This window comes from Sapajus apella, unplaced genomic scaffold, assembly GCF_009761245.1.
Source record: "Sapajus apella isolate SASKATOON/1434 unplaced genomic scaffold, GSC_monkey_1.0 scaffold258, whole genome shotgun sequence".
Lineage (NCBI taxonomy): Eukaryota > Metazoa > Chordata > Mammalia > Primates > Cebidae > Sapajus > Sapajus apella.
This window is the reverse complement of record NW_022437198.1, coordinates 11327-37084: the sequence shown is the minus strand read 5'-3', so window position 1 is coordinate 37084 and position 25758 is coordinate 11327. Positions and strand designations below refer to the sequence as shown.

At 46.2% G+C, this 25758-nt stretch overlaps 1 protein-coding gene and 1 pseudogene across 1 annotated transcript in view; both read left to right on the top strand.

Annotated features, from left to right (window-relative positions):
- KIF3C (kinesin family member 3C) overlaps positions 1 to 9939 on the top strand; it is a 49128-nt gene extending 39189 nt beyond the window's left edge. Inside the window, exons 6-8 of the mRNA XM_032271880.1 lie at positions 6230 to 6338; positions 6748 to 6920; positions 7473 to 9939. Of these exons, the coding sequence (XP_032127771.1) occupies positions 6230 to 6338; positions 6748 to 6920; positions 7473 to 7566 (376 nt within the window). The 3' untranslated portion in view covers positions 7567 to 9939. The remainder of the gene's footprint in view (positions 1 to 6229; positions 6339 to 6747; positions 6921 to 7472) is intronic.
- Positions 9940 to 19866: 9927 nt separating this feature from the next.
- On the top strand, positions 19867 to 21005 carry LOC116545315 (annotated as a pseudogene).
- Positions 21006 to 25758: the final 4753 nt, after the last annotated feature.

The following is a 25758-nucleotide window of genomic DNA, read 5'->3' as shown; positions in this document are numbered from 1 at the left end:
GGAAGGAGGGAGGGAGGGAGGGAGAGAGAGAGAAAGAGAGAGAGAACAGGAAAGAAGGAGAGAAAGGAAAGGGGAAAGGGAGTGATCAAACAGCCAGGAAGGAGAATGGTGTCAACCCCTGAGATGGAGCCGAGAGATGACTTTTTAATAATAAAGGGAAAAAATGATAGCAGCCAATTACGGAGGGAGGGTCCTAGGAGAATGCGTCAGCTCTTGCAGGATAACTGTGGTTGTGGGGCCCTGCAGGGACGGGTGCTTAAAGGGAGGGGTGCATAAATGCAGACCCAGGCTGCAGCTCCGTGCTGCCACAACCTCCTTCCTACAGAGGATCAATCTTGGAAAGTAGGCCTGGGGTAGAAGAGGGAGTCGATGGGAAGGTCGGTGCCCCAATTACAGACTCCCTTCCCCCAACCCTTCTCTCCCACATGCCACCCAGAATAGCCCTGGCATCTTTATTGGGTCAGGCTGCCAATTCGCGCTGATCCACTGCTCTGCTCGCCCAGCCCTGTCTCTCTGTCCTGTTCACAGCGCCCGAGCTTTCAAAGGCACTCTCTGCCCCGTCTGTTCTAGTGTCCTCCTGAGAGATCAGACTAAAGAGTCCTTGGGGGGAACACCCTCTGTGGCATAGAATGAAGAACACCCGATTCAGAAATTGCACAAAATGATAATAATTTTTTTTTTTTTGAGACTGAGTGTCACTCTGTCACCTAGGCTGGAGTGCAGTGGCATAATCTTAGCTCTTTGCAACCTCTGACTCCCGGGTTCAAGCAATTCTCCTGCCTCAGCCTCCTGAGTACTGGGATTACTGGCGCATGCCATGCCTGGCTAATTTTTGTATTTTTGGTAGAGAGGGGTTTTACCATGCTGGCCAGGCTGATCTTGAACTCCTGACCTCAGGTGGTCCACCTGTCTTGGCCCCCAAAGTTGGGATTACAGGCTTGAACCACAATGCCTGGCCACAAAATAATAATAATTATTATTATTTGTTTTTGAGACACAGTCTCCCTCTGTTGCCCAGGCTGGAGTGCAGTGGCGCAGTCTCAGCACACTGCAACCTCCACCTCCTGGGTTCAAGTGATTCTCTCACCTCAGCCTCCGAAGTGTCTGGGACTATAGGCACATGCCACGCCCAGCTAATTATATATTTTTAGTAGAGACAGGGTTTCACCATGTTGGCCAGACTGGTCTCGAATTCCTGACCTCAGGTGGTCGACCTGCCTCAGCCTCCCAAAGTGCTGGGATTACAGGCGTCTTGTGAACCACTGTGCCTGGCCAATAATAATAATTTTAAAAGGAGTACATGGGAAGATTCAGATTCCTAGTCTTTCCCTAATTGTATGACCTTGGACACAAAAGGCGCTACACCTCCCTGAGCCTCAGTCTCCTTTGCTGTATCCACACCTTGGGAGGTTGTTAAGTTCAGATGAACTGCATAGAAGCACCTTGTAAATAAGTTGCTGTTTTCCTAATTTTCTCACTCCCCTCTTAGAGGGGACAGCTCTGCATTTCCAGCCGCGACTGCAGCAGGACTGTCTCCTTGCTACCACTGCCACTGAGGCTGCCTCTCCTCACGGGCACACCTCCCACCATCCTGTAAAATGTAAGCTCAGCTGCAGACCCAGCTGGGGCTTCTGGAGCCCTATCTTTCCTCGTTTTCATCTACAGAAAGGGTCAGGAGAATGGGGTATAGCATTTTTTTTATATGCTTCATCCACTGAACCACAAGACTGTTATTTCCTGTCACTGCCGCTGCAGCAGGCAGCCATTGTTCTGTGGCTCCTGCACAGCTTGTTCTGCCATTCAAGGGCAGAATGTCCTCTCTGGGAGTTGCTTGGCCTGTTTATTCTCCTCTTCCAACTGTCGCCTTTTGAGTTTTACCCTTGCTCATTTCATTTGTATCCCCTTAGCAAGTGGAATTGAAAATAAATCATAATCACAGCTGCCACGTGTTAGCCCCGTAGCGGGCGCACTGTACTAAGTGCTTGTCTTGTTTAATCTCAGCAATCCTGTATGATAGGGATGATATGCCTGAGGCTCAGCGATGGTAAGCCACTTACCCAGGTAACAGAGCTTGAGGGGCAGAGCCGGCATTGAAACCCAGATCTGACTTACTCCAAAACCTGTCTTCTTTTATTTTTTAAAATGGAAGTGGCTTTCTTGTTTTCTTTTCTTTGTTTTTTCTGTTTGTTTTTGTTCAGCGTCGTAACAATATTTTAACACAACACACTGGCCGGGTGTGATGGCTTACGCCTGTAATCCCAGCACTCTGGGAGGCCGAGGCGGATCACCTGAGGTCGGGAGTTCGAGACCACCCTGGCCAACATGGAGAAACCCTGTCTTACTAAAAATACAAAACTAGCTGTGCATGGTAGCACATGCCTGTAATCCCAGCTTCTCAGGAGGCTGAGGCAGGAGAATCGCTTCAACCCGGGAGGCGGAGGTTGCAGTGAGCCAAGATCATGCCATCGCACTCCAGCCTGGGCAACAGGAGCAAAACTCCATCTCAAAAAAAAAATTAATAAATCACACTCACCAAATTGCTGAAAGTAAAAAGCACACAATGAGCTCCTAGGATGTAGAGCAATGGAAACGTTCGTAAGTATAACCACTTTCAAAAGCAATTGACAATATCAAGTAAAGCTGAAAATACGCATACCCTGCAATGCAACACTTCCATTCCTGGAAACATACGCCAGGGAAAGTGTTCAATCTAAACATGAAAATACCTGTGGAAATGTTCACAGCAGCACTCTTGACAAAACTGGATGGCAGGCATACAGATATATATGATTTTCTGTAGATGTTTGAACTAATTAATTAGAAACAAAGTTATACATAGTCATTGTAAAAAAACTTGAGATATTGTAGAAAGGCAGAAAGAAAATCAAAATTACCATAATCACACAATTCAAAGATTATAACTGTCAATATTTTGTTGAATATCTAGACTTTTTCCTAAGCAGACACACACATATGCACACATTTCCTTAAAACCAGCCAGGTGTGGTAGCTCAACACTTGGGGACACTGAGGCTGGGGGATCACTTGAGGTCAGGAGCTCAAGACCAGCCTGGGTAACACAGCAAGAGACCATCTCTAAGATAAATTTTTAAAAATACAAACAAAAACTTAATTTTTTATTTGCTTTTTATTTAATATATTGTGGCAGTCTTTCTGCATCTACGTAGAGCCACACAAAAATTTTATTGCTACGTAAATTTCCTTCATAGGACTCAATAAGAATTTAACTGGGTCCTAATATTTTAACCAACCCCATTTTGGTTGTTGCTAATCTTTCACAGTTGTAAATAATGCTTCAGGGTCAGGCACAGTGGCTCACACTTTGGGAGGCTGCAGTGATGGCTTGAGGGAAGGAGTTTGAGATGAGCCTGGGCAACATAGAGAGACCCTGTCAAAAAATAACAAAAGTAGCCAGGTGTGGTGGCACCTGCCTGTAGTCCAATCTACCCAGGAGGCTGAGGCAGGAAGACCATTCGAGGTCAAGAATTCAAGGCTGCAGTGAGCTGTTATCTCACTGTCACACTCCAGCCTGGTGACAGGGCAAGACCCTGTCTATAGGAAAAAAAACTTGAGCACATCCCCTGCATGTCAATGTTTCTCTTTATCTCTGATTATTTCCTTAGTGAAGTTCCTAGGAGGGGTAATTTGGGTCAAAGAATATGCATTTGAAAACTTTTTTAAAGCCAGACTCGGTGGCTTACATCTGTAACCCCAGGACTTTGGGAGGCTGAGGTGGGCGGATCACGAGGTCAAGAGATTGAGACCATCCTGGCCAACATGGTAAAAGCCTGTCTCTACTAAAAATACAATAATTAGTTGGGCGTGGTGGTACATGCCTGTAGTCCCAGCTACTCAGGAGGCTGAGGCAAGAGAATTGCTTGAACCCAGGAGGCGGAGGCTGCAGTGGGCCAAGATTGCACCACTGCACTCAAGCCTGGCGACAGAGTGAGACTCCGTCTCAAAAAAAGAAAAATATTAGCCCGGTTTGTTGGTGTATGACTGGTCGCAGCTACTCAGGGGGCTGAAGTGGGCATTGAGCCCAGGAGGTTGAGGTTGCAGTAAGCTGTGATCATACCACTGCACTCCAGCCTGTGTGATAGAGGGAGACCATATCTCAAAAATAAAAATTAAAAAAAACCCAGAAACCATTGCCTAATCTAAGGTCATGAAAAATTACCCATATGTCCTTCTAAGAGATAGAGTTTTAGCCCCTACATTTAGATCTATGATCCATTTTGAGCTAATTTCTATGTATGGTGCAAGGTAAGGATCCAACCTTTTTTTACACATGGATATCCAGTTCTCTCATTGGTTGAAAAGACTATTCTCTCCCCATAGAAGTGTCTTATCACCATTGTTGAAAATTAATTGACTAGGCTGCTGCGATGTCTCACACCTGTAATGCCAGCACTGTGGGAGGCTGAGGCAGGCGGATCACCTAAGTTCAGGAGTTCAGGACCAGCCTGGCCAATGTGGCAAAACCCCATCTCTACTAAAAATACAGCAATTAGCCAGGCATGTTGGCACGCGCCTGTGGTTCCAGCTACTTGGGAGGCGAAGGCATAAGACACGCTTGAGCCTGGGAGGCGGTGGTTGCAGTAAGCAGTGTTCATGCCATTGCACTCCAACCTGAGTGACAAGAGCGAGACTCTGTCTAAAAAAAAATAAAGAAAGAAAATTGGCTGGGCAGGGTGGCTCACAGCTGTAACCCCAGCACTTTGGGAGGCCAAGGCAGGTGGGTCACAAGATCAAGAGATAGAGATCGTCCTGGCCAACATGGTGAAACCCTATCTCTACTAAAAATACAAAAATTAGCTGGGCCTGGTGGCATGCACCTGTGGTCCCAGCTAGTCAGTAGGCTGAGGCAGGAGAATCGCTTGAACCCGGGACGCAGAGGTTGCAGTGAGCTGAGACTGCACAATTGCACTCCAGCCTAGGCAACAAGAGTGAAACTCCATCTCAAAAAAAAAAAGAAAGTATATAAAGCTACAAGTAAAGTGAGACTGGATTTCATTTCAGCCTTCAGTCAGTCCTTTCTACTGCAGAAACAATTTAAAGCAACAGTAGTGAAGAAATATTAACATGTGCCTCTTTGTGTTACACAGTAGTCTCCCCTTAGCTACAGGGGATACGTTTTAAGACCTCTAGTGGATGCTGAAACTGCATCCATTAGAGATCTTAAAACCCTATATATGCTGTTTATTTTAAATTTTATTATGATTTAAAATTGTTGGCCAGGCATGGTGGCTCATGCCTGTAATCCCACCACTTTGGGAGGCCGAGGTGGGTGGATCACCTGAGGTCGGGAGTTTGAGATCAGCCTGACAAACATGAAGAGAACCCATCTCTGCTAAAAATACAAAATTAGCCGGCCGTGATGGTGCATGCCTGTAATCCCAGCTACTTGGAAGGCTGAGGCAGGAGAATTGCTTGAATCCAGGAGGCGGAGGTTGCGGTGAGCTGAGATCGCGCCATTGCACTCCACCCTGGGCAACAAGAGCGAAACTCTGTCTCAAAAAAAAAATAATAATAATTTTGTGGGTACATAGTAGGTGTATATGTTAATGGGGTACATACGATGTATAAGACAAAACAATCATAACAATATACTCTAATAAGGCTGGGTGGAGTGGCTCATGCCTGTTATCCCAGATCTTTGGGAGGCCAAGGTGGGTAGATCACATGAGATAACGAGTTTGAAACCAGCCTGGCCAAAATGGTGAAACCCCGTCTCTACTAAAAATACAAAAATTAGCCAGGTGTGGTGGTGCATGCCTGTGATCTCAGCTACTCAGGAGGCTGAGGCAGGAGAATCACTTGAACCTGGGAGGTGGAGGCTGCAGTGAGCTGAGACTGCGCCACTGCACTCCAGCCTGGGTGACAGAGCGAGACTTCATCTCAAAACAACAACAACGAAAACACAATATACCCTAATAAAAGTGATGTGGATGTGGTCTCTCTTAAAACATCTGATCGTACTGTACTTGCTTATTTTCAGACCACGGTAACTGAAACCATGGGAATCAAAACCACGGATGAGGGGGACAACTGCACTAGCTTCAGCTGTCAAGCTGAAATAGAGCAAGGAGAGGAAAATTCCAGAACTTGCCGTCTACAGGGCGTCCTGGCTACCTGAATGATAGGCCCTCATGATGTTTGCTGTTTGTGTTCCACCGAAATCCTTTCTAATATAGTCTCTTCCCTACAGCAATAACAGCCAGATGAAGAAGCGACCAACATCTGCAGTAGGCTACAAGAGGCCTATCAGCCAGTATGCTCGGGTTGCCATGGCAATGGGGTCCCACCCCAGGTACAGGGTAAGAAGTGGGGAGGGGCGAAAGCCTATGGGAGGGAGGCTGGGTGTGGTGGATCACATCGGTAAATCCCAACACTTTGGGAGGCTGAGGCAGGTGGATCACCTGAGGTCAGGAGTTTGAGACCAGCCTGACCAACATGGTGAATCCCTGTCTCTACTAAAAATACGAAAATTAGGCAGGTGTGGTGATGGGCGCCTGTAATCCCAACTACTTGGGAGGCTGAGGCGGGAGAATCACTTGAACCCAGGAAGAAAAAAAAAAAAAAAGAGCCTATGGGAGGGGAGGGGACACTGACAGCCTCTGCTTCCTCAACCCCCTCATCAGCCCTGCTATACCCAGACTGGCTGAGTGTCTAGAAGGCATACTCACCAGGGCACTGCTCACATCTGGCATGAAATTCCCACCACAGGCTGAAAACATCATGTTTCTGGAGTTGGACGTGTCCCCTCCAGCTGTCTTTGAGATGGAATTCTCTCATGACCAAGAACAAGACCCTCGTGCGCTACACATGGAGAGGCTTATGCGGTTGGACAGCTTTCTGGAAAGACCTTCCACATCTAAAGTCCGAAAGTCCAGATCCTGGTCAGTACCTTCATGGTCCGTGGCAGCACTGGACCCAGGAGGCAGAGAACTGCAGGGGCTGGGCGAAGCTAAAGAGGGTTTTGGTGGCACCCAAAGGGCCGGAAGGGCAAGGGGTGACTGGGGATGTTGGAGGGGTTCCTGCAGCAACAGGACAGGGCAAAGGAGAGGACTCACAGTTGGGCATGGTGGCTCACACCTGTAATCCCAGCACTTTGGGAGGCCAAGGTGGATGGATCACCTGAGGTCAGGAGTTCAAGACCAGCCTGGCCAACATGGTGAAACCCTGTCTCTACTAAATATACAAAAAATTAGCTGGATGTGGTGGTGAATACTTGTAATCCTAGCTACTCAGGAGGCTGAGGCAGGAGAATTGCTTGAACCTGGGAGGCGGAGATTGCAGTGAGCCAAGATCACACCACTGCACTCCAGCCTGGGCAACAAGAGCGAAACTCGTCTCAGGGGAAAAAAAAAAAAAAAAAAGAGGAGAGGACTCACTTCCCTGTTTCCTGTATTTTTCTAACCTCCCCCTTCGCCTGCCTAATCCCCCTGCAGGTGCCAGAGTCCTCAGCGGCCTCCACCTTCCACCACACATGCCTCCCTGGCCTCTGCTTCTCTGCGCCCTGCGACAGTGGCGGACCATGAGTGACAACGTTCATGTCAGGCTGCCCATCCGATAGACTCCTGGGCTGGGGCCACCAACTCTGGCTCATCTTGTCTGCCGCTTGGTGTGTGTGCGTGTGCGTGCATGTGCGTGTGCGTGTGTGCAGGGGTGAGAATCTGGCAGGCGGTGACTCTGCCTGCTCTTCTTCCCCTCCTTTATTTAATTCATGTTATTTATTCGCAGAGCTCAGTTCGTTGGGGGGAGATGCCCTCGCCTGAGCTGTCTGGGCCTACTATGGTCACTGTGTAGCCTCCTTTTCTTCTGACCTGAGAGCCCCCCAGTCATACCTCAGGCTCATCCTCATGTCAGCTGCCTCCAGAAGGGAAGGTAGCCAGTGCCTGAGAAGATAGTCCCTTTTCTACCCACTGCACTGCATAATCTCCATCTTCTTCCACACTGATGGTGAGCAGCCCCTGAACACTTTCTGGGACTAGGAAACTGCTTGATGTTCCCCGAGGACAAGAGACATCCTGACAGTGTTGGCATCTGCTCCCTGTTGACACAGCCCCGCTTTCCACTTTCTGAGCCTCAGACAACCTCATTCAGCCTCTTTGGCTCCTTTTCCAGGACATTAATAACCTCACCAACATAGCCCATGCCCTTCAGCTTTGACAAGAACTCATGGCTTCCCAAACTCTGCTTTCTGCCCACCTTGGATCGGAATTATGGACCGACCAGTTGCCATCACCTTGGAACCTGCAGGAAATGGAACAACAACTGAGACAACTTGAACAGTCATCAACGGAAGTCCCTCCACCAGATCCCTTTGTTTCTGTCCTCTCCAAGAAGTCACACTGGTCGACAGGCCATCAAGGCAACTCCCCATTTTCAGGAGGCTGCTCCCACCTGCTTTGAGTATTTCTCCCTGCAGCCGCCTGGACCCCGTTCACAGTGGGAGGAGTCAATGTCATTCTACCCCTGGCTAACTGAAGATGCTAACATCTATTGCTTTTTCCCTTCATCTGTCCCAGGAAACAAGCCCAGGCACAATCTTTTCCAGCTTTGCCTATTACCCTTGTTTCTGAGTCACATTTTTAAGGTATTATTTTGTGAAAATAGATCCTTTATTCACTAGGTATGCAAATTGGTTCCTAGGGGGGTACTCCTTACCTTCCTTTGTGATGGCCCAAATTGTCTCCAGGTATCTCAAGTGATAAGTAAATTTCTACAAAAAAAAAATGGTTAATGTTTATTGACTGGCTTTTTAAGTGTATATTTTGGTGGAGGGGTGAAGAGGTAATAAGGAAAGCAAGGGAGTGAGAGAGGATTTCAGAGTGCCCTAATAGTGCAAGTCTCCAGTTCCGAGAATATGAAGAGGGCTGTCACTGGGGTGAAGCCGTGAGACTGACAGATCTGCCTGAAATGGGGGGTGTGGGAGGTGGCGGCAGGGTTATTCTCTTTCCTTCAGGAAATGAATGCTTCTTACATCGTTGAAGTTCTGCTCTGAGGATCACGCCTGGGTCTGCTTTAACTCCACGACGCTGTCATTTCTGCTTCATTACTGGACTAGAGGGTTGAGCCACCCAGTTGCCATTTGCTCCTGTCCTTCCAGGAAATCACAGTTTTCATCAGAGCCCAAGAGATTATTTGAGACTCGGGATTCAGATCAGAGGTCCGACTGTGGCTGGGACAGGAGTTGTGTGTAGAAATTCCCCAGGTGGCCTGGGCGCAGGGGGACCTCCAGGGCTGGTTTGCACAGCCTCTCCCACTGACCTCTTTCTCGTTCGTGGACAAAGCAGCACGTGTCACCCTATTCATCACTTGGACACATCGCCCCTGCATTGTCCTGTCACTCCTCCCTCACAGTCTTATAGCACAATATACCCAAATCAGCACCCCCAGTCCGAGGGCTGGGCCCAAGGTATGGTTGGAGGAAGAGCTCCTGCCTGCGGTTTTGTGTATGTGTGTATGTGTGTGTGTGTTTGTGTGTGTGTTTGCCTCCACAGGAGACACTACACTCAGCGTAAGATTTGCTGGGAACAGGGCCACCAGGGGTGGCTGGATCTCAGTCTCTCTGTCTCTCTTTCTCTCCTTTTCCTTTTGGTGTATCAAACATATGATTGACAAAGTAAGGGCCTTGATTAGGACCAAATTCCCATGTGTGTTGCTATGGTCTTTATTTAGGACAACAGTTAACAATGCGGTGGCCCATTCTTGTCACTCTATACATATGACTATACGGGACATATGTAATATATAAATATATATATAAACCATTCCCCTCTGTCCCCTTGGCTTAGGATGGAGGCCTCTGTTGAGCTGAAATGCACCTGCAGCTGGGTGCTGCCAGCAGCTTGCAGGCCCCAGCCCTGTTCCAATCAACACAGTTGACAATAAAGGAATGAGTATCGTCACGGAGTTGACTGTCTGCTTTCTCTTCCCTTTGTTTCTTTCTACTTTTACTCCCTCCTTTTTTCATTTTCTCCTTTCTCTCTCTTCCTTGTTTTTCCAAGAGTATATCAGCTGGGTGCATTGGTTCACACCTGTAATCCCAGCACTTTGGGAGGCCAAGGCGGGTGAATCACCTGAGGTCAGGAGTTTGAGACCAGGCTGGCTAACATGGTGAAAGCCCTTCACTACTAAAAATACAAAAATTAGCCAGGCATGGTGGCAGACACCTGTAATCCCAGCTACTTGGGAGGCTGAGGCAGGAGAACCGCTTGAACCTAGGAGGCGGAGGTTGGAGTGAGTCGAGATCGTGCCACTGCACTCCAGCCTGGGCAACATGAGTGAAACTCTTGTTTCCAAAAAAAAGAAAGACTAGTTTCCCTAGCCTCTCTTCTTGGGACCTCTGTTCCCTCCTGCTGGGTTCTAGCCACTAGTTCTCTGTAGTGTGGAGGTCTTAGAGGAAATGAAAAGTAGTTACTGCTAAAGAACAAACACAAAGCCTTGAACCTTGACTCCTAGGGGAGCACTGAGGTTTGTCTGGCGCAAAAAATGGGCAGTAAACCAGCTATTTTGGCACTGACAGCTTTCTTGGAGGGACGTCCTGTCTCTGTGCCAGCCTCTCACCCTGATTTCTAACAGGGTTCCAGGGCCAGAGTGGCTCTCCTGCTTCTGGGATGTTTGCTGGGTATTATGTTAGGTGCTTTACACGTACACACACATACACACACACTCACACTCATTTCATTCTCCTGGCGAGAGGATTATAGTGACCGATTTAGGGATGGAAGTAAGGGAAATCAAATAACTGGCTAAAGACCCAGTTCGTGATGAAGCTGGGCTTGCAGGCTCTAGAACCCATGTTTTCCCCTCTTTGCCACACTACTTCTCTAGCCTGTGTGTACCTCAGGAAAACTGACAGGCACTATACATGGTTTCCAAGTGGTGATAGCCAGGGACAGAGGACAGAGTGATTTATCTCCACGGGCAAGGTTGGGCATTAGACCAAATCTGCAGACCCTTGCCTACAGGTCCTATTGTAAAACCACTAATTCCTTTGTCAGCAGTGGGATCACCTGTACAGCATGTGGTTTTCCTGAGCCCCACAGAAACAGCCAGAGGGTAGAAACTCTCCCTTGGCCTAGGGCTCTTGGTCTTTTGTTGATAGACAGTTTGTTGACAAGGAAACTGCCATGTTTCACTTCTTCCTCCAAAACTGGACGCCTGCTCTGCTCTCCACAGAGTTTTTTCTTTCTGTTTTCAGAACCTAGAGCTGGGGTGTAGAAAACACTACCCTCTGTCCCCTTGGCTTAGAATGGATAGGGTGAGTGTTAGAGCTCTTGGCCACAACTAAATAATTATTTAAGCTGGCCTGACCCAGAAGCATGCTGTGACATCCAAGGGCAAGGACAGACCCAGGCCTCAGGAATGACCTAGTACCAGGGACTCAAACACTACAAAGGCCCTCTCTGTTTCATCACACTGCCTTCTGTGAGGGGTTCACACTCTGTCTTCAGCTGCTCCAGTTCATGATGTAGGAAATACATCTGCTGGCAGCTCTCTACATGATCCAGCCATCCAGAGAGATTTAGCATCTCAGTCCCAATGCCAAATTCATGGGAATGAGACTCTGATTTAGCAGTTTGGGTCAGGTGGGTGGGAATATGATGTACGAACAAAACCTCCAAGAGTCCCATGGCTGTACCCATGCAGATGGCGGAGGGATGAGGTGGAAATAAAAGTATTTCTCAAAAAAGATGATGGGAGTAGGAGTGGAGTAGAATGGGCCCTTGGCAGCCAGCACAACAGATGTTCTTCACCAGTGTGTCCATCACCCAGGATGGCTTTAGAAAATTTTAATCTGGAGCCAGGCATGGTGGCACATGACTGAAATCCCAGCTACTCGGGAGGCTAAAGGCAGGAGGATCACTTGAGTCCAGGAATTCAAGATCAGCCTGGGCAACATAACGAGACACGATCTCAAAAAAGAGAGAGAGAAAAATATTCAACCTGGGCTCATTCTCTTACCCAGGCCATTTTTCGTTTTCCTTTTTTGAGACAGAGTCTTGCTCTGTCGTCCAGGCTGGAGTGCAGTGGCATGATCTTGGCTCACTGCAACCTCCCTTCCCAGGTTCAAGCAATTCTCTGCCTCAGCCTCCCGAATAGCTGGGATTACAGGTGCCCGCCACCACGCCCCGCTAATTTTGGTTTTTCTTTTTTCTTTTGTTTTGTTTTTGAAATGGAGTCTCACTCTGTCACCCAGGCTGGAGTGCAGTGGTGGGATCTCATCTCATTGCAACCTCCACCTCCCAGGTTCAAACAATTCTCCTGCCTCAGCCTCCTGAGTAGCTGGGACTATAGATGCCCACCACCATGCCCGGCTAATTTTTGCGTTTTTAATAGAGATGGGGTTTCAACATATTGGTGAGGCTGGTCTTGAACTCCTGATCTTGTAATCTGCCTGCCTTGGCTTCCTAAAGTGCTGAGATTACAGGTGTGAGCCACCAAACCCGGCCTGTATTTTTTTTCAGTGGAGACAGGGTTTCACCATCTTGTCCAGGCTGGTCTTGACCTCCTGACCTTGTGATCCACCCTCCTTGGCCTCCCAAAGTGCTGGAATTACAGGCATGAGCCACCTCGCCAGGCCTACCCCAGCCATTTTTCTTACAATGTGGTCCAAGAGTACCTGCATCAAAATTACCATCCTCAGCCAGGTGCAGTGGCTCACACGTGTAACCCCAGCACTTTGGGAGGCTGAGGCGGGTGGATCACCTGAATTCAGGAGTCTGAGACCAGACTGGCCAATGTGGTGAAACCCCCATCTCTACTAAAAATACAAAACTTAGCCGGACATGGTAGTAGGTGCCTGTAATCCCAGTTACACAGGAGGCTGAGGCAGGGGAATTGCTTGAATCCAGGAGATGGAGGTTGCAGTCAGCCTAGATCGTGCTATTGCACTCTCTAGCCTGGATGACAAGAGCAAAACTCCGTCTAAATAAATAAATAAATAAATAACCATTCTCAGATTCTGCTTGATCAGGTCCAGGATAAACCCACTGGTAGACACTACAGATTGCATTTCTAATATTCATTCTTCCCTTCTTCCTTGCTTAAAAGATAATTTTGTTCAAGGAAAGCAGTGTGCCCAGGTAGAAATACTCTTCTTCCGAGATTCTGACAGCAATGGGTTGCCATGTGGCATGGTTTTGGCTAAGGAGATGTAAGTAAAAATCTGCTAGGGATTTCTGGAAAAATGTTTGCTTTCCTGATATAGACATCAGGAAATTCTCCTCTTCATTAGACATTCTCCTCTTCTGCTTTGTTTTTCCAGCCTGAAACTCATATGCACCTCTTACAAGTGCAGTCATTCATTCATTAGACAAGTATTTATTGAGCACTCGTTACCTATACATTACAGGTAAAGTTCTAAGTGCTGGGAATATAGCAATGAACAGAAAAGACAATCCCTGGCTGGGTGCAGTGGCTCATGCCTGCAATCCCAGCACTTTCAGAGGCTTAGGCAGGTGAATCACTTGAGGCCAGGAGTTCAAGACCAACTTGGCCAACATGGCAAAACCCCATCTCTACTAAAAATACCTCCAAAATTAGCTGGGTATGGTGGTATGCACCTGTAATCCCACCTACTTGGGAGGGTTGAGGCAGGAGAATCACTTGAACCCAGGAGGTGGAGGTTGCCGTGAGTCAATATCACTGCATTCCAGCCTGGGTGACAGAGTGAAATGGTCTCAAAAAAAAGAAAAAAAAAAGTCCCTGTCCTCATGGTGCTACATTCTAGGGTTGGGAGAGAGACTTTAAACAAGAAATCATATTACATGTTGGATAATTATAAGTGCTTTTTTTTTGTGTGTGTGACAGAGCCCAGGCTGGAGTGCAGTGGCACAATCATAGCTCACTGCAGCCTTGAACTTAAATGAGCACCTCCTGGTGATTTTTTTTTTTTTTGAGATGGAATCTCATTTTGTCTCCCAGGATGAAGTGCAGTGGTGCGATCTTGGCTCACTGCAACCTCCACCTCCTGGGTTCAAGTGATTCTCCTGCCTCAGCCTCCCAAGTAGCTGGGACAACAGGTCCCTGCCACCATGCTCAACTAATTTTTGTATTTTTAGTAGAGACAGGGTTTGACCATATTGGCCAGGCTGGTTTCGAACTCCTGAGCTTGTGATCTGCCCACCTCAGCTTCCCAAAGTGCTGGGATTACAGGCATGAGCCACTGTACCTGGCCAATTTCTCTTTTTTGACTTGGAGTTTCACTCTTGTTGCACAGGCTGGAGTGCAGTTTCACAATCTTGGCTCGCTGCAACCTCCACTTCCCTGATTCAAGGGATTCTCCTACCTCAGCCTCCCAAGTAGCTGGGATTACAGGCATGCATCACCATGCTTGGCTAATTTTTGTATTTTTAAAGTAGAGACAGGGTTTCACAATGTTGATCAGGCTGGTCTCAAACCCCTGACCTCAGGTGATTCACCTGCCTCGGCCTCCCAAAGTGCTGGGATTACAGGTGTCAGCCACTGTGCACAGCCTTTGGATAGTTTTATGTTTTGCTATTTAAGATTTGTAATACATGCCTATTCAAGGGGGAGAGAGAAGAAATGGGTTTGCAGGAAAGCAATACAGACAGACAGACATAAGTGAAAAACCCATCCTGAGACATCACCCAGAAAATGGCATTCAGAGGCCAGGTGCAGTGACTCATGCCTGTAATCCCAGCACTTTGAGAGGCTGCGGGGGGCCGACACATGAGCCCAGGAGTTCAAGACCAGCCTGGGCAACATGGTAAGACCCCCTATCTCTACAAAAACATGAAAGTAAATTAGCCAGACAGGGTGGCACATGTGCCTGTGGTCCCACAGGATTGTGCCACCACACTCCAGCCTGGGCGATAGAGCAAGACCCTGTGAAAGAAAGGAAGAAATAAAGAAAACAATATTCAGAAAGAAAACATGCAGGGACAAATGCAGTCTCTGAGAGACTGAGAAGAGGCTCAGCAGGAGGCCCACTGTGCTCCACAGACCTCCAGGGTCCCAGCAGCAAAGCAAGTTTAAACCCGACCTTGGAATCAATCCTATTGGCTGGTGGAAGGATTTCAGTGTCATCTCTGCAAAGAAAAAACAGATTTTCGGCCTTTATTATAATTTAATTTTTGAAACTTGTGCTGAAACAATGGTTTATTTCCTCGGATGAGATGACTTGTGTTTGAGATATTTTCTTCACACTTAACCAGCGGCAGCAGCTGAGCAGCGTGACAGCTCTCTTTGATGTGCGAAAGCAGGCTGCTTGGCTCCTCTTTGCTATTGCAGAGATCAGGGCTGTCATCTGCCACGGTTTTGACAATTGACAGTTGTTTATGGCCCTTTCCCTTGTCAAATTAAACCCATATGTTGATTGCCTTTGGTTGCAGTAGGGATGAAATACTGTGGAAACAATAAAAACACTTCCAAGAAATAGACTTAAAGGAATAACTTGCTTATTGCCCTCAGTGCACTAGGAAGAGTTTCATGTCACTCCCAGCACCCACAATTCACCTCTCCCAGCAACCAGAGCACCCGGAGACCAACCAACCCCTTCCACCTCCCAAGAGAACTGCCGAGCTCTGGAGCCACCCCCACTCAATTCGCTCTACAAAGGGAAAATAATTCTTAGCAAGCTGTTGGAAACCTGCACTGTATCTGAAGAAAAGGGAAGGGGTAGGAGTGAAATACTTAATAAGTGAGTTGGAGAGTGGAGGGGAATATTATATCCAAAAAAATTCAAGTAACACAGGCACACCCACCCACCCACCCACACATATACAAAACCACTGTTACCAACAAGACAGTGGAATCCAGTTTGGAGAATAATTTACAATATTCTTTGCTTTATCAGTAAAGTGAAGGATTATAATCATGCATTTCAGAAAGGAAGGGGGCTTCATTATTCATTCATTCATTTGATGACTGTTAGCTGAATACCTACAATATGCAAGACATTATGCTAAGTGTCGTTCTCATTAGCAAGTCCTCGCTGCTGCTGCTGCTGCGTAACTGACCGTTTCTCAGCATATCCATTGCTACTTCCCCTCCCCTCATCAAATCTCGCCCAGGGTACTGCAAGACCTCCTAACTTGTCTCTCAGTTTCTCTTGTTGCTTTCCCATACACCCTGCCACCCTCACCACCACCATCCTCCATGGTATTCTCCACACAATAGCCAAAAAGATATTTAAGAGCAAAGAATTCATATTTAAAATGTAAAATAGCCAGGCGTGGTGGCTCACACCTGTAATTACAGCACTTCAGGAGGCCGAGGTGGGCAGATCACCTGAGGTTGGGAGTTTGAGACCAGCCTGACCAACACAGAGAAACCCTCTCTCTACTAAAAAATACAAAATTAGCTGGGTGTGGTGGTGCTTGTCTGTAATCCCCAGCTACTCGGGGAGCTGAGGCAGGAGAATCGCTTGAACCTGGGAGGCAGAGGTTTCGGTGAGCCAAGATCATGCCATTGCACTCTGGCCTGGGCGACAAGGGTGAAACTCAATCTCGAAAAAAAAAAAAAAATTAAAATAAAAGCTCATGCCTGTAATCTCAGCACTTTGGGAGACCGAGGCAGGCGGATCACTTGAGGCCAGGAGTTGGAAACCAGCCAAACCAACATGGCGAAACCCCGTCTCTGCAAAAAATACAAAAATTAGCCAGGTGTGGTGGTGGGTGTGAAGAGGGAGGCCCAGACATCTCAGATCAACTTTCCCTTTGACTATCACACTACATTTCAAAAGAAGAAAAGGCTGATTGACTGGCGCCTCCTGTTTTACCTTCCTGTAGATGGCAGGCTTGGTCTTGGGGAAACTCTCCAGAAGGTACTATTTTTACTTAAAACAAGATCAAACCAGAAACCTTTTCACATGTGAGCCCTAAAACTGTAAACCGGAACCCTTTCATATGTGATTCCTGAAGCTGTAAACTGAGACCCTTTTCGTATGTTATTTCCAAAGCTATAAACCTAAGATTCTTCCACGTGTAATATCTAAAGTATAAGGCTATATAAAGGCAAAACCTTCCTTTGTTAGATGAGCTGAGCTTTCGACAAATTATGCTCAGGCTCCTGGCTGAATAAACTTCTTCCTTCTCCATTCGGTGTTCGAGAGATCTGTTTCCCGTGGCCGCTCCTGCTACAGGTGCCTGTAACCCAGCTACTCAGGAGGTTAAGGCAGGAGAATCACTTGAACCAGGGAGGTGGAGGCTGCAGTGAGTTGACATTGCACCATTGTACTCCAGCCTGGGTAACAAGAGCAAAACTCAGTTTCAAAAAATAAAAACAAAAACAAAACTCTGCAGCAGTCCTGGCACTTTGAATGTCTTATTTCATTTCTTAAAACAAAAAGCACAAGCTGTGCTTGTTTTCTGCTTACAACCTTTGCACTTGCTATGTCATTTTTTAAAATTTTGTTGCCAGGCTGGAGTATGATGGCACACTCTTGGCTCACCGCAAGCTCCACCTCCAGGGTTCAAGTGATTCTCCTGCCTCAGCCTCCCAAGTAGCTGGGAATACAGGCGCGAGGCACCATGCCCAGTTAATTTTTGCAATTTTAGTGGAGACGGGGTTTCACCACGTTGGTCAGGATGGTCTCAAACTCCTGACCTAGTGACTTGCCTGCCTCGGCCTCCCAAAGTGCTGGGATTACAGACATGAGACACCATGCTCAGCCTCTTTTTTTTTTTCGAGACTGAGTCTTGCTCTGTTGTCCGGGCTGGAGTGCTGTGAGGTGATCTCGGCTCACTGCAACCTCTACCTCCCAGGTTCAAGCAATTCTTGTGTCTCAGCCTCCCAAGTAGCTGGAATTACAGGCACCCACCATACCTGGCTAAATTTTTGTATTTTTAGTAGAGATGGGGTTTCACTATATTGGTCAGGCTGGTCTGGAACTCTTGACCTTGTGATCCGCCTGCCTTGGCCTCACAGTGTGCTGGGATTACAGATGTGAGCCACTGGGCCTAGCTTTTTTTTTTTTCCCCCCAAGACAGAGTCTTGCTTTGTCACCCAGGCTGGAGTGCAGTGGCACGATCTCAGCTCATGGCAACCTTCGCTTCCGGGTTCAAGTGATTCTCCTGCCTCAACCTCCTGAGTAGCTGGGACTACAGGCGTGCACTACCACACCCAGCTAATTTTGTATTTTTAGTAGAGATGAAGTTTTGCCATGTTAGCCAGGTTGGTCTCGAACTCCTGGCCACAGGTGATCTGGCTGCCTCAGCCTCCCAACGTGCTGGGATTACAGGCATGAGCCACCGCACCTGCCCACTTGATATGTCCTTTTCATGGAATGGCCTTCCCCCAGATTTTTAGGTGGCCTGCTCAGATCAAACATCACCTTTTCGGAGAGTCCTTCCCTGGCTACCCAACCTAAAGTAGCTACCCACCACCAGATAACTTCCTATTCTGTTACCCTATTTGATTTTCTGAAAGCATAGCACTTACCAGTGTCTGAAGGTATTTTACTTCCTTGATTGTTTACCTTAGTAGCTCTTAATGTGTGGTCTCAGGACCAGCAGTATTAGCATCACTCGGAACTAGTTCTCACTGCATATTCTCAGGCCCTACTCTAGACCTTTTGAATCAGAAATTGTGAGCATAGGATCCAAAGATCTGTATGTAACAAACTTTCCACATGATTTTGATGATAATTAAAGTTTGGCAACCACTGGCACTCTTAGTCCATCTTCTGCTGCAACATCAGAATACCACAGACTAGGTAATTTATAAACAATGGATGTTTACATGGCTCACAGTTCTAGAGACCGGGAAGTCCAAAAGCATGGCACTGGCATTTGAAGAGGGTCACCCTACGGCAGAAGGCAGAAGGGCAAGTGAACATGTGACACAGACAGTGTAGAAATTGGGCCAAACGTTTCCTTTTTATCAAGAGTCCACTCCCATGATGAATAACCCACTTCCTTAATAATAGCATTAATTCATTCATGAGGGGAGAGCACTCATGGCCTGATAATCACCTCTGAAAGGCCCCACTTCTTAATAGTGTTACAATCATAATTGACTTTTCAACACATGAACTTTTGGAGGACACATTCAAACCATTGCACTGGTTTACAGTGATTATTTCTCCTCTCTCTCATGCCTGTCCTCGAACGTAAACTCCAAGAAAATGGAAGTCCATCTGTCTTGTTCAGTACGGTACCTCCAGCACCACACATAGCAGGCACTCAATAAACAGTTGTATGGTGGAAGATTGAGAGATTGATGAATGACTGAGCAACTGCTCTGGGATCTGTGTCTCAGGAGCCATGTCCGGGAAGGCCTAGCAGATGGTCCAATAAAACTGAGTCCCAGGGACCTGTCTGCCACCTTTCCACCACAGCCGTCTATGTTGCTCAGGACGGAGTACAATCCTTATTGACAGGCACAATCATAGTGCACTATAGCCTCAAACTTGAACTCCTGGGCTCGAGCAATCCTCCTACCTTGGCCTGTGAAATGGCAGAGACTAGGCCAGGCGTGGTGGCTCACACCTGTAATCCCAGCACTTTGGGAGGCCAAGGCGGGTGGATCACCTGAGGTCAGAAGTTTGGGACCAGCCTGGCCAACATGGTAAATCCTGTCTCTACTCACCATACAAAAACTTGTCAGGTGCGGTGGGTCACGCTTATAATCCCAGCTACTCAGGAGGCTGAGGCAGGAGAATCGCTTGAATCCAGGAGGTGAAGGCTGCAGTGAGCCGAGATGGTACCACTGCACTCCAGCCTGGATGACAGAATGAGACTCTGCCTCAAAAAAAAAAAAAAAAAAAAAATAGCAGAGACCACAGGCTTGTGCCACTGCACCTGGCCACACCAGAGCTGTTATCTGTGTAACAGACTTTCCAGGCGGATAAAACTGAGGAAGGGGGGAAAGATGGCGGAGCAAGAGCAAAGAAAAATCCCTTTGGTTCCAGAAAATCTCCTGAAAAAGAGGAAGGCTTATCAAGCCCTCAAAGCCACTCAGGCAAAGCAGGCACTTTTGGCAAAGAAGGAGCAGAGGAAAGGAAAAGGGCCCAGGTTTAAGCGATTGGAATCATTCCTACATGATTCCTGGCGGCAGACACGTGACAAGGTGCGTGTCAGACGACTGTAAGTGAAGCCTCACGCCTTGGAATTGCCAGATAAACATTCTTTCGCCTTTGTCGTACGCATTGAAAGGATTGATGGTGTGAGTTTACTGGTGCAGAGAACCATTGCAAGATTTCGCCTAAAGAAAATTTTTAGTGGTGTCTTTGTAAAAGTCACTCCCCAGAACCTAAAAATGCTGCGTATAGTGGAACCTTATGTGACCTGGGGATTTCCAAATCTGAAGTCTGCCTGGGAACTCATTTTGAAACATGGACAAGCCAGGGTCAAGAATAAGACCATCCCTCTGACAGACAACACTGTGATTGAGGAGCACCTGGGGAAGTTTGGTGTCATTTGCTTGGAAGACCTCATTCATGAAATTGCCTTCCCGGGGAAGCATTTCCAGGAGATCTCATGGTTCTTGCGCCCTTTCCACCTCTCAGTGGCCCGTCATGCTACCAAAAATAGAGTGGGCTTCCTCAAGGAGATGGGCACACCTGGCTATCGGGGTGAACGCATCAATCAGCTTATCCGCCAGCTGAACTAGAACCAGGTGAGGCAGGGCTGAGAACTGCTCTTGGACTGACTGTGGGTGGGCCATGCCTTGCCACTTTAAAAGTTCTTTTTGCATTTACTAATTATTAAGAGTAACCTTGAGATTGGGAGGAAAGAGGAGGTGGGTACAAGCAGTTGGAGACCTGGGAGCAATGAATGTCTGATTAGGACGTGGGGCTATGCATAGCCTAGTAGTTACAGGCTTAAAAATGTCAAGTAACTAAAAACAGTATTGCTGTAGTCATTTAGATGGAAATGAGGAAAGAATATTAATAACTGATTGCAAAAAGGACTTGAAGATGTGAATCATCTATTTTGCTGAAGAAATCTTAACTCTTTTTGAAATTACATTGTATTCCTGTTGTTATTACTCTAGGTGCCAAACTGCAATAAATTTTTATCAATTAAAAAAAAAAAACTGAGGAAGGTGTTCTGAGGGAGAAGAATCACTTGAAAACTATGGTTTGAACTGTTATTAATTACAGTCTGGAAACTGCAAGCACATTCCAAGGTCCTCCTCAGAGAACCAGAAGGTTTGTGGATCGTTTTCAATTAGACGATGAGGACAATGCTTTTTGCTTTTAAATTCTGTGCAGCTCTTATGACATTCATCCCAGAGTGACTGCCAACTGACAAAGTGGCTTTCTCTTTCTCAGTCTTTCTGCTTTATATCAATCCTGAGATCTTAAAAAAGAAAAAAACAAAAACAAAGACGCCACCTCTAAACCAATTAATTCTGCCTCCAGTGGCTTCTAAAAGCGAAAGATCGAAAACATTTGGTCAACTCCCAGCTCAAATGGGAAAAGTGGAGAGGACATTATTTTTGCAAAAGACAGTGAACTTTAGAAAAGGATAAATCAACACCAAGAACTATGGAAGAGGCCTTGGGAGCCCCTCCTTAGAAACAATATGCTGGCTTGAAGCAAATAGTGTGGGCCAGGCACCATGCTAGGTATTGGGGTTCTCAAAGGCCACTAGAATGTGGTTCAAGTCTTCACAGAGCTCACAATCTAGAGAACAGATAAACATGTAGAGAAATACCCAGAGCAGAGTGCAGAGTGTTAGTGCTGTAGGAATGACTAACTCCTGAGTTTTGCCAGGGAAAGATTGCTGGAGGAGGTGATACTTGAACAGATCTGGAAGACAGTGTCTTGTCAGACACAAAAAGAATGACAATCTAGACAGAAGGGATGACAAATAGAAAAGCACAGAGATGTAAAAGGGTAAGGATGGGTTCGAAACTAGTTAAGAGAAGTGAAGAATTTATACACACACATATAGTGTATATATATAATATGTATACACACACATTAGGAAAATTTGAATACTGACTGGCTACTTCATGAGACTAAGAAATTGTTAGTTTTGAAAGGTATGTTAATACTATTGTGCTTATGTTGTAAAAGAGTCCTTATCTTTTGGAGACACATACTGAAATATCATTTCTGGGTAAAATGATGATATCTGGAATTTGCTTCAATATAATATGGAGGGGGGCCGGGAGCAGTGGCTCATGCCTGTAATCCCAGCACTTTGAGAGGCTTAGGCAGGCAGATCACCTGAGGTCAGGAGTTTGAGACCAGCCTGGCCAACATGATGAACCCCCATCTCTACTAAAAATACAAAATTAGCCAGGTGTGGTGACTTGCGTCTGTAATCCCAGCTACTGGGAGGCGGAGGTAGAGAATCACCTGAGCCCAAAACGTGGAGGCTGCAGTGAGCCACGATTGCACCACTGTACTCCAGCATGGGCAACAGAGTAAGACTCCATCTCAAAAAATAAAAAATAAAATACATATACATATATACATATGTATTTTATATGAAGGGGCTAGGGGAGGGCGGTGATTAAAAATAAAACCAGGATGGTCATGAATATATAAACACTTGTTGAAACTGGGTTATGATACATGGGAGGTCATTATACTGTTTTTTTTTTTTTGAAATGGAGTCTCACTTTGTTGCCCAGATGGGGTGCAATGGCTCAATCTCGGCTCACTGCAATCTCTGCCTCCCAGGTTCAAGAAATTCTCCTGCTTCAGCCTTCCAAGTAGCTGAGACTACAGGCGTGTGCCACCACGCCCTGCTAATTTTTTGTATTTTTAGTAGAGATGGGGTTTCACCATGTTGGCCAGGCTGGTCTCGAACTCCTGACCTCAGGTGATCTGGCTACCTCAGCCTCTGAAAGTGTTGGGGTTACAGGTGTGAGCCACCGCATCCAGCCCATTATACTATTTTTTATACTTCTGTATATAATTGGGACTTTTTTTTTTTGAGATAGAGTCTTGCTCTGTTGCCCAGCTAAAGTGCAGTGGCGTGATCTCAGGTCACTGCAACCTCCGCCTCCCAGGTTCAAGCAATTCTCCTGCCTCAGCCTCCCAAGTAGCTGGACTACAGGCGCCCGCCAGCATGTCCAGCTAATTTTTGTATTTTTAGTAGAGATGGGGTTTCACCATATTGGGCAGGATGGTCTTGATTTCTTGATCTGCCTGCCTCGGCTTCCCAAAGTGCTGGGATTACAGGCATGAGCCACCGCATCCGGCTATATTTGGAACTTTAGCTATATTATTTTTAAATTAAAAGTAACTTTAATGTTTTGGTAGAACTACATTCTTTTTTTAGCATTGCAAATCTAGCACCCAAACTGAGGTGTGCTGGCTGGGCGCAGTGGCTCACGCCTGTAATCCCGGCATTCTGGGGGGCCGAAATAGGTGGATCACTTGAGGTCAAGAGTTTGAGACCAGCCTGGCCAACACAGTGAAACCCTGTCTCTACTAAAAATAAAAAATAAATAAAAAATAAATTAGCCGGGACCAGTGGCACATGCCTGTAGCTCTACTATCTACTAAGGAGGCTGAGGAAGGAGAATTGCTTGAACCTGGGAGGTGGAGGTTGCAGTGAGCCAACATACCACCACTGCAATACAGCCTAGGTGACAGAGTGAGACTCCGTCTCAAAAAAAAAAAAAAAAATTTAAAAAGCCACAAAAAACCAAATTGAGGTGTACTATAATTGTAAAATACACACTGGATTTCAAAATACAAATATAGAAAAATATTGCAAAATATCTCACTAATAATGTTTAATATTGTTGACATTGGGTTACATATTGGGTTAAAGAAAATATATTATTAAAATTGATTTCAGGCTGGGTGCCTGAAAAAAAAATTTTTTTTTTCAGATGGAGTCTTGCTCTGTTGCCCAGGCTAGAGCACAGTGGCACAATCTCGGCTCACTGCAACCTCTGCCTCCTGGGGTCAAGCGATTCTCCTGCTTCAGCCTCCCAACTAGCTGAGATTACAGGTGTGCACCACCACATCCAGCTAATTTTTCTTTTTCATATTTTTAGTAAAGACAGGATTTCACCATGTTGGTTAGGCTGGCCTCGAACTCCTGACCTTGTGATCTGCCTGTCTTCGCCTCACAAAGTACTGGGATGATAGGCGTGAGCCACTGTGCCTGGCCAATTTCACCTATTTCTTTTTTTAACGCAGCTACTAAAAACTTAAACTTACATAGGTGGTTTGCATTATATTTTTTTCGTTGTTTTTATTTTTTTATAGACAGGGTCTCTATTACCCAGGCTGGAGTGCAGTGATGCCATCATGGCTCACTGCAGCGTCAAACTCCTGAGCTTAAGCAATCCTCCCATCTCAACTTCCTGAGTAGCTGGGACAATAGGCAGGTGCCATCATGCCCAGATAATTTATTTTTAGTAGAGATGGGGTCTTGCTATATTGCCTAGGCTGGTCTTGAACTCCTGGGCTCAAGTGATCCTCCTATATTGGCCTTCTGAAGTGGTGGGATTACAGGTGTGAGCCACTGTGACCAGCCTTGCATTATATTTCTGCTGGACAATGCTGAGCTAGACAGAGAGGAGGGTAGTGACAAAATGGAAGCAGTGTTTGCAGATGAACAGTCTTACACTAGTGTGCAAGATGGATTTGGTTAGGGAGCAAACTAGAGAGAGGGAGTCCAGATTACCAGCCTATGGGATTAGTGGGACACGGGTGCAAATTTGACTAATTTCTGTGCCACTATGATTGTTGGACCTTCCCCAGTCATATGGAACTCTATGTACAATTAAATCTCTTTCATTTGTGTATACCCAGTCTTGGGCTTGCCTTTATCAGCGGCGTGAAAACAAACTAATACAATCAACTTTTCAATTTCATGTATGGGAAAGGAGAGCAAAATACCAAAATGTTAACAGTAGTGGTTTTTGAGTTGTGAGCTACAGGTAATTTCTATTTTCATTTATTAACTTCTCTGTATGTTCTCAATTTTCTACAATAACCATAATTAGGGAGGAATGATTTGCTTAGAGGATTACCCTGAGATAGCAAAGTACAAACTCAAAGGAATGAATCTTTGTTGTTGAAATTGTAGGCACTATGGTAAGCTCGGGGGTGGGGATATGCCTGGCATCTCTCAAAGCACACAGCACAGGCCACTGCCAGTCCAGTCCTCCTACGTGTACAACTGGCTTTGGCATCCAGACTTCAAAGCTGAGATGCAGCCACTACAGCAAGTCTGACTGAAGCCTACATATGTTAGGGAGGCATGCCTGTGTTTTACCCCATTAGTACTCAGTAATAGATTATCTTTTAATCTCAGGCGGGTGCAAGGAAAATGTTCAGTGCAGTGTGCTTTCAATAGCGAGAGATTTAAAATAACCAGTGTCCATCATAGAGAATGTAATCTCCAAAATTTAGATCTAAAAAAAAAGGAATTTTATGGTACCTTCATCTTCTTAGTTAAGATTAATGTGCATGAATAATGTATACCTTAGGAGAAACAAGACAGCTGTCGAAACTCTAAGACGTGAAGTGGTCATTCAGGAAAGGGAGGCTAATACTTGAACACCATTCACACCTGCCTTGCTATTGGGTCCAAGGCCTGATAGGTGTGAACATGTTCAAATATCATTCTTGGAACTGAATATAACACTGGAGAATTTGCCACCAAGCATGAAGCAAGATAATATTGCTAAGTAGTTAGTTCTGAAAAGTCAATTAACTCACACAGACTCTAAGAATATTCTAAAAAATAACTGCTGTATAATATATGGGAATAAAGTTATAGTAACTAATCAATAGGATCTGCTGAAGAGATCAAAGATTCTATTTTTTAATAATGGAAC